Genomic DNA, 12,253 nt, shown 5'->3' with positions numbered 1-12,253 from the left:
CTCTCATCATGGATGAATAAAACAGTCATTAATAAACTGGTTTGTATAAGAAATACCTCATAAAACTATCTCCAGGAGTATACAGTATATATGTTATAGGGAACATATGGCACGGTCTACGGTAATATATATTTGGACTCAGTAGATCTTGGACACAAATTTATCGGCTGACAGCTGTTGAAACTATGAGGTATATTGCACAGATAACTCTAATGAAACCTGTGACATCTCACAGTTTATTAAGTCTGATAAATAGTGTTATCTGCTAACATCAATACATGATGAAATGTCCATAGCACATATGTGACTAGAGATGAGCAGAGAACCGAAACCCCCCAGACTTCACGTCACAAGCCCGGATCAGAGTCAGGCTTGGGTTTTTCCGCCTGACTCAGAAACCAGAACGAGGCAAAACGTCATCATCCCGCTGTCGGATTCTCGGATTCCATATAAGTAGCTGCGCGTCGCCGCCATTTTCACTCCGGAATTGGAATGTAGTGAGAGGACGTGTCTCTGTCCTCAGTGGTAGTGTCTTGGGCTGCATCTGTCCTGTCCCAGTGGTTGTGTCCATTGCTGCCATATGTCCAGTGCTGCTGTATAAGTCCAGTCCAGTGGTGGTGTGTTGTGCTGCATCAGTACAGTGGTGGTGTCTTGTGCTGCATCAGTCCAGTGGTGGTGTCTTGTGCTGCATCAGTCCAGTGGTGGTGTCTTGTGCTGCATCAGTCCAGTGGTGGTGTGTTGTGCTGCATCAGTCCAGTGGTGGTGTCTTGTGCTGCATCAGTCCAGTGGTGGTGTCTTGTGCTGCATCAGTACAGTGGTGGTGTCTTGTGCTGCATCAGTACAGTGGTGGTGTCTTGTGCTGCATCAGTACAGTGTTATCAGTCCAGTCACAGTGGTGGTGTCCTCTGCTGCCATATGTCCAGTGCTGCTGTATAATTCCAGTGGTACTAGCGTATAAGTCCAGTACAATGATACTGCCGTATATGCCCATTGTCCAGCGGTACTGCCGTATACAGTATGTCCAGCAGTACTACCGTATATGTCCAGCAGTACTGCCGTATAATTCCAGGGATCCTGCCATATAATTCCAGTGGTACTGGCATATATGTCCAGTGATACTGCCGTATATGTCCAGCAGTATTGCTGTATAAATCCAGTGATCCTGCCGTATAATTCCAGTGGTACTGGCGTGTAAGTCCAGTCCAGTGATACTGCCGTATATGTCCATTGATACTGCCGCATATGTCCAGTGATACTGCCGTATATGTCCACTAATACTGCCGTATATGTCCATTAATACTCCCATGTATCTCCATTAATACTGCCGTATAAGTCCAGCGGTACTGCCGTATATGTCCAGTCATCCTGCCATATAATTCCATAAAAGTCCATATAATTCCGTATAACTCCAGTCCAGTGGTGCTGCCATATAAGTTCAGTGGTGCTGTACTGTGCTGTATAATATTTGCTCCAAATAAAGGGGTTATTAATATTTAATCCAAATAATTTTCACAGTGTTTGCCCTGTGTGGTGTAGAGGTACGCTCTCCTGTACCGCATATTGTTATATAACTCCAGAAAAATAATGGAGAACAAAAATTTGGAGGATAAAATAGGGAAATATCAAGAACCACTTCCTCCTACTGCTGAAGCTGCTGCCACTAGTAATGACAGACGATGAAATGCCATCAATGTAGTCTGCCAAGGCCGATGCCCAATGTGATAGAAGAGGGCATGTAAAATCCAAAAAGCCAATGTTCAGTAAAAAGACCCCAAAAAATAAATTTAAACGGTCTGAGGAGAAAGGTAAACTTGCCAATATGCAATTTACGACACGGAGTGGCAAGGAACGGCTAAGGCCCTGGCCTATGTTCATGACTAGTGGTTCAGCTTCACATGACAATGGAAGCCCTCATCCTCCCGCTAGAAAAATTATAAGAGTAAAAGCTGTAAAAAGCACAGAAAAGAACTGTGCATTCTAAGATGGTATCACAAATCCCCAAGGAGAGTCCAAGTGTGTCGGCGGTTGCGATGCCTGACCTCCCCAACACTGGATGGGAAGAGGTGGCTCCTTCCATCATTTGCACGCCCCCTACAAGTGCTGGAAGGAGCACCCACAGTCCAGTTTCTGATATTCAAATTGAAGATGTCACTGTTGAAGTACACCAGGATGAGGAAATGGGTGTTGCTGGCGCTGAGAAGGAAGTTGACGATGAGGATTCTGATGTTGATGTGGTTTGCTTAAATCAGGCACAGGGGGAGACATCTGTTGTCCGTGGGATGAAGAAACCCATTGTGATGCCTGGGCAAAATACCAAAAAAAGCCACCTCTTCGGTGTGGAATTATTTCTCCACAAATATGGACAACAGGTGTCAAGCCATCTGTTGCCTTTGTCAATCTGTAATAAGTAGGGGTAAGGATGTTAATCACCTGGTAACATCCTCCCTTATACGTCACCTGCTGTGCATTCATCAGAAGTGTCAAGTTGTGAAACCTTGGGTAAGAACGTAAGCAGTCCACTGACACCTAAATCCCTTCTTCATCTTGTACCCAAGCTCCTGCAAGCCACACCACCAACTCCCTCAACGTCAACTTCCTCCTCAGTCAGGAAAGTCAGTAGTCCTGCAGGTCATGTCACTGGCAAGACTGAGGAGTCCTCTCCTAACTGGGATTCCTCCGGAGGATCCTTGAGTGGTACGCCTGCTGTTGCTACCGCTGCTGTTGTTGCTGCTGGGAGTCATCCCAGAGGGGAAGTCGGAAGACCACTTGTACTACTTCAACTAAGCAACTGACTGTCCAACAGTCCTTTGTGAGGAAGAAGAAATATGACAGCAATCATCCTTTTACAGAGCGGATAACTCAGGCCTTGACAGCTATGTTGGTGTTAGACGTGCATCCGGTATCCGCCATTAGTTCAGTGGGACTTAGAGAATTGTTTGAGTTCTGTGTCCAGGTATCAAATCCCATTTAGGTTCCACTTCACTAGGCAGGCGATACCAAGAATGTACAGAGAGGTCAGAAAAAGTGTCCTCAGTGTCCTAAAAAATGCAGTTGCACCTACTATCCACTTAACCAAGGACACATGGACAAGTGGAGCAGGGCAGACTAAGGACTATATGACTGTGACAGCCCACTGGGTGGATGTATGGCCTCCCGCAGCAACAACAGCAGCGGCACCAGTAGCAGCATCTCGCAAATGCCAACTCGTACCAAGGCAGGTTACGTTATGTATCACCGCTTTCCATAAGAGGTACACCGCTGACAACCTCTTACAGAAACTGAGGGACATCATTGCACAATGGCTCACCCCAATTAGACTCTCCTGGGGATTTGTGATATCGGACAGCACCACCAATATTGTGCGTGCATTGCATCTGGGCAAATTCCAGCACATCCCATGTTTAGAACATACAATTCCACACTGCCAGCTTGAGTCCGGGCATTCCCCTCATCAGGCTTTTGCAGAAGCAGCTGGAGAAATTGAAGGAGGAGCTAAGACGGAGCAATTCCTCAAAGTATGTGGGACTTGTGGATGGAGCCCTTCGCTTTGCCAGGATTCAAGGGTGGTCAATCTGTTGAAATCAGAGCACTACATTTTGGTCACCGTGCTCAAGCCTAGGTTTAAAGCCTACGTTGTATCTCTCTTTCCAGCAAACACAAGTCTGCAGAGGTTCAAAGACCTGCTGGTGAGAAAATTGTCAACTCAAGCAGAACGTGACCCATCAACAGCTCCTCCTTCATTTACTCATGACAATTTACTCACCAGCAGGTCTTTGCACCTCTGCAGACTTGTGTCTGCTGGAAAGAGATACAACATAGGCTTTAAACCTAGGCTCGAGCACGGTGGCCAAAATGTAGTGCTCTGATTTCAAAAGATTGACCCCCCTTGAATCCTGGCAAAGCGAATGAAGGGCTCCATCCACAAGTCCCACATACTTTGCAGAATTGCTCCGTCTTAGATCCTCCTTCAATTTCTCCAGCTGCTTCTGTAAAAGCCTGATGAGGGGAATGACCTGACTCAAGCTGGCAGTGTCTGAACTGACTTCACGTGTGGCAAGTTCAAAGGGTTGCAGAACCTTGCACAACGTTGAAATCATTCTCCACTGCGCTTGATTCAGGTGCATTCCCCCTCCTTTGCCTATATTTTTGTTCTCCATTATGTTTCCGGAGTTATATAACACAATATGCGGCACAGGAATGACTGATAGCTGATGGCCAGGACACTACCACTGGTCTGATGCAGCACAACACAGCAACACTGTGAGGGACTTGTGGTTGTTATTATTATTATTATTATTATAATAATAATAATAATAATAATACTCTAGCAGTGGACATATAGCAGCAGCAGCGTATACCACTGTGACTGCCTGGTCACTGGAATGACTGATGGCAAGAACACTACCACTAGTCTGATGCAGCACAACACAGAAAGGGACTTATACAGCTACACTGGATATATGGCAGCAGAGGACACCACCACTGTGACTGGTCACTGGACTGATCCTGCACAAGACACTTCCGCTGGTCTAATGCAGGACAACACAGCACCACTGAAAGGGACTTACTGTATACAGCTACACTGGATATATGGCAGCATAGGACACCACCACTGTGACTGGTCACTGGACTGATGCTGCACAAGACACTACCCCTGGTCTGATGCAAGACAACACAGCAAAAATGCAAGGGACTTATACAGCAGCCAGCAGCACTGGGTACATATAGCAGCAGAGGACACTGACACTGTGACTGGCTGGACTGATGCAGCACAATACACTGACTACACTGGACTGGACTGAGCAGCACAACACAGCACAAGACTCGCCACCCCACAGACACCGAGGACGGAGACACGTCCTCTCACTACACTCTCTGAGACTGGAGTGAAAATGGCCGTGACGCGTGGCTCCTTATATGAAATCCAAATCCCGCGAGAATCCGACAGCGGGATGATGAGGTTTTGCCTCGTTCGGGTTTCTGAGTCAGGTGGGAAAACCCGAGCCGGGCTCAGAACTGGACTCGAATGGTGAAGTTCGGCACGGATCGGTTCTCTGAGAGCCGAAACCGTCTCATCTCTAGATATAACCCTTCAATAATAGCATTCCGATCACAAGTAAAGCTGCGGTGGTGGTGGTGGGGGGGGGGGGTTTAAGGTTAATCTGCGGGAAGAGTATGTCAGGGTTAGGGGGTATTGGGGGAAGGTAAATCTAATTACCTAGCCTCTGTCGGGATTGTCTCCATTGGGAGGCCACAATCGGTCTTGTGTATGTGTTTTGTGATCTTCATCTGCTGAAAATGTCCTGACTGCAGGAGCGTCAGCTGAAGTATTGGACAGAATGATTGATGGTGTCTATATACATCCAGGTTTGCCATAATGTACCAATTCATTTCATAAATATTAGGGCTATGAAACATGATTGTAGTCGACTTCTAATATCGTTGTGAATCTTATGATCTGTCAGTTGATTGTATCCTGTAGGTGTGTATCCCGCTTAAGGCAGAAAAAAGTAAACTTAAGATGAATGTCTAATAGGTGGTCCTATAGGGGTAACAGTGGGAACACAGTATAAAGTCAGTAAGAAAAAAAAAGTTTAAGCCACTTACTCCAATGTTCTGATTACAGATATTCTCACTTTCCAGCATAGCGATGAGGACGAAGGCTGTGAGTGTAGACTCCAATTCCTGAGCTCCCTTTCTTATCCCTCCCTGTATAAGGCAGGCAAACATGTAGCTTTGTAATAGATGGAGATATGAGATTGCCATGACTGTGTAACATAAAGGGGCAACAAGCTTTATTTTTTACTGGTCTTCTGTCTGAATAAAATAAATACCACACACATTATAGGTTGCAGTGATAAAGTATTGTACAGCTGCATTTGCATATACAGGGGCAGATGTATTAAGCCTTGAGAAAAGATAAAGCAATGATAAGTGGAAGGTGATACCGCACCGGCTCCTAACTGTCAGTTTACATATTGGCTGGTGCATTGTCACCTTGCACTTCTCCAGGCTTAATACATCTGCCCCACAGACTCCTAGATACAACCTGAGAAAAATAAAAATGTAAATGAAAAATATCTTCATACAATGGAGCTGCAATCAGGCAATTTGAGTATTTAAAAGTAACATCAGACGTAGACCCCCTACCCCCTCCCCCCCTCACCCCCCCTGCCCCCCCTACCCTCCCAAAAAAAAGCATTTAAAATTTGGTCATCATTTATTTATTACAAGTTAAACTAGAAAAGAAAAATGGTAGCAGGGGGCACTGGCACGAGCAGATCATTATATACCACCAAGGCCCTGCCATGCAATGGTGTAAAAAATGGGATCAATGAGCCATCGCCTGGGTGTATAGCTCAGAAGGTCCCACCACTCTTCCATAACCATGCCTAAAGGGATACCCATATGGGATGATAGACTTGCTGGTCTCTGGGAAAGAGGATATAAGCCAAAATGCCACTGTGGAAGAGAACGTACCGGCTATGTCATTACAATGTTTTTGATCTGCGAAACTCCCTCAACCACCACTGCAAAGAAGACTAAATATTAGGGAAAGTGGAAGGATAGCCAGAGGCCAGATTAATCACAAAATACCTTAATAGAGAACCCTGTGACCGGAGGCTACCCACAACAGCTCACCGATTGGTTGAAATAATAAACCAAGGGGAAAAAAAAACATAAATAGGGGTTTTAAAACAAAAAAAACAATCCTGGCTATGCATCAGTGTCTAATCTCCATCAGTCGGAGTGGGTTTCCATCTGTCATCTTAACTTTATAAATGAGTGGGGATAAAATGACCTGTAGATCAGATCAGACAATCAGTATGGTCACATAACAACATATCGTAGTAGTGATATTGTGAATAGTGATCTGCTAACTTATGTAATCATATTAGTGAGGACAGGACATCATTGGAAGTCATGATGCAAAGAGGGGAATGGAGGTGAGCAGTAGTGATGAGCGGATTCGGTTTTACTCGGTTTTACTCGGTTCTCAAAACCGGATCTTATTGGCTATCCAAAACATGTGACATCCGTGAGCCAATAAGATGCCGTTTTGAGAACCGAGTAAAACCGAGTAAAACCGAATCCGCTCATCACTAGTGAGCAGGAAATCAGGAGACTGAGAAGGGAGAAGACTCTACAGCAATCTGTATTTTTCTGGTGCAGGACAACTTTGGTGTCAAATGCATCTCTGTATAGATCAAACTCATACATCTAAGCTGTTTTTTCTTTTTTTTTTTCTTTTAAAACTTTAATACATACCGGCAATTCCTGGGCATAAACTGGTGCATCCTCCTGGAATAACCCATCCGGCTGTTGTTTTTTCAGTATTAACCACTTCACAGAACTACACAGCACATCTCTGTCAATGTAGACTACTTTTGAAGCCAGGGCAAATACTTTCACCACATAAGCAGTGAGCCTAGGGAGAATATGCAACAATAAGTGGAGGAAGTAGAGTTTGCACATCAACCTTCGATAGTTTAGCAACCCGAATAGTCTGACGGTGACGGTGGTCAGTGGTGTCTCCAGGTGGAGCTGCAGAGCAGTCCAAATTTCAAATAGGAAAGCCACACTTACTGCCACCCCAAACGCTGCCAGACATCGCTGGCCGAGGCTCACTGGCAGTAGGTTTGACTCCCCTATTTAAATTTTGGACTGCGCTACAGCCCCACCTCTGGAGCCGCCACTGATAATGATTGTTTTCACCATTGATGGCCGGCTGCTGATGTTAAAATATTGATGGGTGAGCCCAATAGTGGCAACTGTAAATGTGCACGTGTAAACCATCAATAGCTCATCCATCGAGGGTTTCATCGGTGGTCAAGATATTATACAAAAATGAAACAAAAAGCAGAGACACATGAACCGGGGAGGGCGAAGGAGGGGGTGAAAAAAGAACACGAAAGGAGGGAGCGGTACGGAAGTCAGATTAAAATAGGTGTATGCAGATGGTATGTTTCAGATCAGGGGTCAGCGGCCGGGATTAAAATAGTGTGATTGGTCTACTCGGGATGCAGTCACTATACCGGCTGTAGGGATCCCGGCGTTCAGGACACGGATGCCGGAATCCCGACAGCCGGTGATTTACTGGCACACAGAATCCTGACAATCGCTTGGTATTCCCACTCGGTTGGTGGGTCCACACCACCAACCGAGTGGGAATTAAAACCTGCGGCGAGAGAAGCCCACAAGGGGACTCGCTGCATCGCTGCCGGGATTATGGCAGACGGGATGCCGATGTCGGTATAGTGACAGCCGGCATCCCGTCAGCTGGGATTTCATTTGTATTTAGTCTACAGAAACTCACTCCATCTCTACAGACAAGCCTCATACTCAGTGGGTTTTGTGTAATCCAACCAGGCAAACCATGTAACAGAAAACTCTTGGGAGGATGTAATATGGTGTGACAATCAGAAAGTGAGAGATTTTGTGACAGTTCGCTTGTTTTCTTAAAGTGGCAATCATTTACATGGCAAAACCAGGTTGATTTTCCCATGTAAATGATTGCCACTTTTTAAAAAAAAACGGAGAACTCACATAATCTCTCACTTCCTGCAGAGCCAGATTTAGGGGTCAGCCCACCCCCAAGCACCATGGGAAGGGGCGTGACCACAGAATAGTACCAATTCACATTACTCCGCACAGTAGTGTCCGCCAGTCACATTACACCACACAGTAGAACCCCTTATACACGCCAGGAAGAGCCCCTTATACATATTGTGCCAGGTAAAGCCCCTATTACACATTACGGCAGGCAGAGTCTCCTTTCACACATTATGGCAGGCAGAGTCCCCTCTTTTTACACATTAGGCAGGCAGAGTCCCCTTTCACACATTATGGGAGGCAGAGTCCCCTTTCACATATTACGGCAGCAGAGTCCCTATTTTTATATACTACGACAGGTAGAGTACCCCTTATTACACACTACGGCAGCAGAGCTCCCTTTTTACACATTACGGAAGCAGAGTCCCTCTTTTTGCACACTAAGGCATGCAGAGTCCCCTTTTTACACATTAGGTAGACAGAGTCCCCCTTTTTACACACTATGGCAGTTGGCAGGTAGAGTCCCTTTTACACACTTCGGCAGGCAGAGTCCCCCTTTTTACACATTGCGCCAGCAGAGTCCCCCTTGTTACACATCATGGGGGTCATTCTGAGTTGATCGCTCGCTAGCAACTTTTTGCAGCGCTGCGATCAGATAGTCGCCGCCTATGGCGGGAGTGTATCTTCACTTTGCAATTGTGTGAACGTGTGAGCAGAGCGGGACGAAAAAGTTTTCTGCAGTTTCTGAGTAGGTCTGGACTTACTCAGCCCTTGCGATCACTTCAGTCTATTTGGTCCCGGAATTGACGTCAGACACCCACCCTGCAAATGCCTGGACATGCCTGCATTTTTCCAAACACTCCCTGAAAACGGTCAGGTAATACCCACAAACTCCCTCTTCCTGTCAATCTCCTTGCGATCGGCTGTGCGAATGGATTCTTCGTTAAATCCATCACCCAGCAACATTCCGCTTTGTACCGGTACGGCGCGTGTGCGCATTGCGGTGCATACGCATGCGCAGTAGTAACCTGTTCGCTGCACTGTGAAAAACAGCTGCAAGTGATCAACTCTGAATGACCCCCTATGGCAGGCAGAGTCCTCTTTTTACACATTAGGCAGGCAGAGTCCCCCTCTTTACACACTATGACAGTCGGCTGTTAGAGTCCCCTTTTTACACCGTAGGCAGGCAGAGTCCCCCTTTTTACACATTACGGCAGCAGAATCCCCCTTTTTACACATTACGGCAGGCAGAGTCCCCTTTTTTTACACATTATGACACCTAGTTATGGCTCTGCATAGATCATGTGCCATAAATGTTACACACTCCACTCCATAAATGTTACCCACCCCCTCTCCCAATAGGGCTGGCACTTGCAGAATGTAATCCTTTCCTCTTGTTGTTATAGCATACCGTTTTGTGTCCTCCTCACCTCAGCCAGAGCCAATGGCAGCCCCACACCGCATTTTCTCCTGTACTGTGTCCTCCTAGTCAGCTCATCATGCAGACTCACGCAAGCTCTCTGGGTGACGGTTGCGCTCAGATGTTAGGTCACATGACATGATACCAGCGACCGGTCCGGATTGCAGAGCGCACAAAGACAGAGGACGGAGGTTCGAGGAGCGCCCGCGCCGCTGCTGCTGATGGACGCTCGGCTCTTCTGCTTATATTGCTGCACAATGAGTGCACGTCCGGGCCTGGAGGACATCAGCTTCTCTAATGGAGTGGGGGGGATGGAGGGAATTGCCATGCTGCCCCCAGCCAGTGCCGCCTCTAGGCACGTGCGTGCCTCATGTGCCTAATGGGAAATCCAGCACTGACTTCCTGATTCTCACACCGTATTACATTCCCCCCCCTAGGTGTCTGTCTTGGCTTGATAGTGACATGTCCTACATGGCTAGACAAGTCATAGTACACAGAGGAAGTGGTAAGGAGGATTAGGATTACAATGAGCATAGCAGTCTCCTTGAGGAGATGGGAAGTAGGATGGACAAATAATCTCAGCAGTACATGGGAAAACAAATAGTAAAACACATGGGAAAAGAGATGGTCACAGTAAATCATACATGGAAAATATCATTTATTATCGCCAGGACCACATGTGATTTGCTTTGTAAATGCCTCTATCAGCCAGCATAGAAAATTCAACACAAGCAGGGAATGAGCTGATGGTAAGAAAGTACCACACATTGTATTAAAATGCCGGGAATGGGGGTCACCAGGATAAAGGAGAGTGATACAGACAAATGCAAGCTGAAATTAATGTTAAAGAATTATATTACAAAATTATACAGTGATGGCAGAGGTCTATATTACCATGTGCTGCGTGGTGTGCCGGGTGGTGTGTTTTCATAAACACTATATGAAGAGTCTGGTTGACGATATATCATTTGGCGATCTACACCTGTTTAAAAGGCAAAAGATAATATATTAACACTATAGAACAACTTGCAATATTATATGCTAACTGGAAGTAAACGGATGTGTGCAGCTTACACTATTACACATAGCTGCACTTCTTATCTTAACTCATAGTACAGGGGCAAAGACAGGATTTGTATTGGGGGGGGGGGGTCCTATAAATGACATACAGACAGACAGACGGACAGATAGATAGTGGGTCATTCCATGTCAGTTCACCCCGGCATGACACCCACCGACCGAGATTTTCATGAAACTTTGTACACTTGATACTACCATGAGCTACTAACCCATGCCAAATTTTAGGCAGTTTACGAGATGTAGGGGGTCAAAGTTTTGAAAAATTGCTAGGAAATGCCACTACTGATGCTGTTTTTCCGAGGTGTATCAGGGAAAAAAAATCACATCTCAGTGCCTAATCCACGTATCACTTTGAAATTTTGGCCCTTTGTCAATTAAAATATGGAGATCCTGGAAAAAAAATTTGTAGCAATCTTGCCTGACTCCGAGAATTCATTATACACTCATATATGTCATAGTTAATAAGTTTTGGTACAAAAAAAGTGGGTTCAATTAGCATTACCAACCTAAGGCAGATGAGTTATCAAGTTCCTTTTTGTTTTAATTGAACCTTAATGTATACTTTAAGAGGCTATGAAAGAAAAATAATGGGATTTTGAATGCCTGTATGAGTATTATAATGTCTAATTATAAAATTCTCTTCTTAAAAATGAAAATTACCATTAGGTATAATTTTGCCCGCCAGGGGAGTATTTTCATTTGTATATTTCTATGTATATGAGCAGATTTCTAATTACACGTAGGAGAGTTTCTGGTTAGCTGCGATAATCCGTTTTTTTGTGCGCAAAACTGCGATTTTACTGCAAATCGTGAAAGACCCCTATTCAGTTAACCGCCATAATTTGTTGATAATATTACCATAAATTTAACTTCAGCTACCCTGAGCAGGTTGAAAGTTGGGGAAAATCTCTATTTTAAAAGGTAAAAATTTCAGGGTTTGGTTCAGAACCCCCTGGGACACCCCTCCCTGCCCTAATGACTAAGTAGACACTTTGGCATTTTTAATTATTTTTAGCTGACCAATAAAGACTTGTAATTTTTTGGGTGAAAAAGTGCAAAGTGACGTAATTCAGGGTTCAAGGTATGGGACGGGTATATTGGGGTGCTTTATGAGTGGGACAAATGTTTTTAGGCTTGCAGGTGGGAGTAGTCAGTCTTTTCCACTTTTTTTTAAGTCTCCTAAAATGAGCTAAATATAAA

The 12,253-nt window shown here is 45.2% G+C and overlaps 1 protein-coding gene across 1 annotated transcript in view; it reads right to left on the bottom strand.

Annotated features, from left to right (window-relative positions):
- LOC134936131 (complement C3-like) overlaps window positions 1–12,253 on the bottom strand; it is a 275,194-nt gene that overhangs the window by 116,974 nt on the left and 145,967 nt on the right. The window contains exons 13-15 of the mRNA XM_063931048.1: window positions 10,868–10,955; window positions 7,270–7,429; window positions 5,608–5,709 (exon numbers count right to left, since the gene is read on the bottom strand). Of these exons, the coding sequence (XP_063787118.1) occupies window positions 5,608–5,709; window positions 7,270–7,429; window positions 10,868–10,955 (350 nt within the window). The remainder of the gene's footprint in view (window positions 1–5,607; window positions 5,710–7,269; window positions 7,430–10,867; window positions 10,956–12,253) is intronic.

This window comes from Pseudophryne corroboree, chromosome 6, assembly GCF_028390025.1.
Source record: "Pseudophryne corroboree isolate aPseCor3 chromosome 6, aPseCor3.hap2, whole genome shotgun sequence".
Lineage (NCBI taxonomy): Eukaryota > Metazoa > Chordata > Amphibia > Anura > Myobatrachidae > Pseudophryne > Pseudophryne corroboree.
This window is presented reverse-complemented; position numbering and strand designations above follow the sequence as displayed.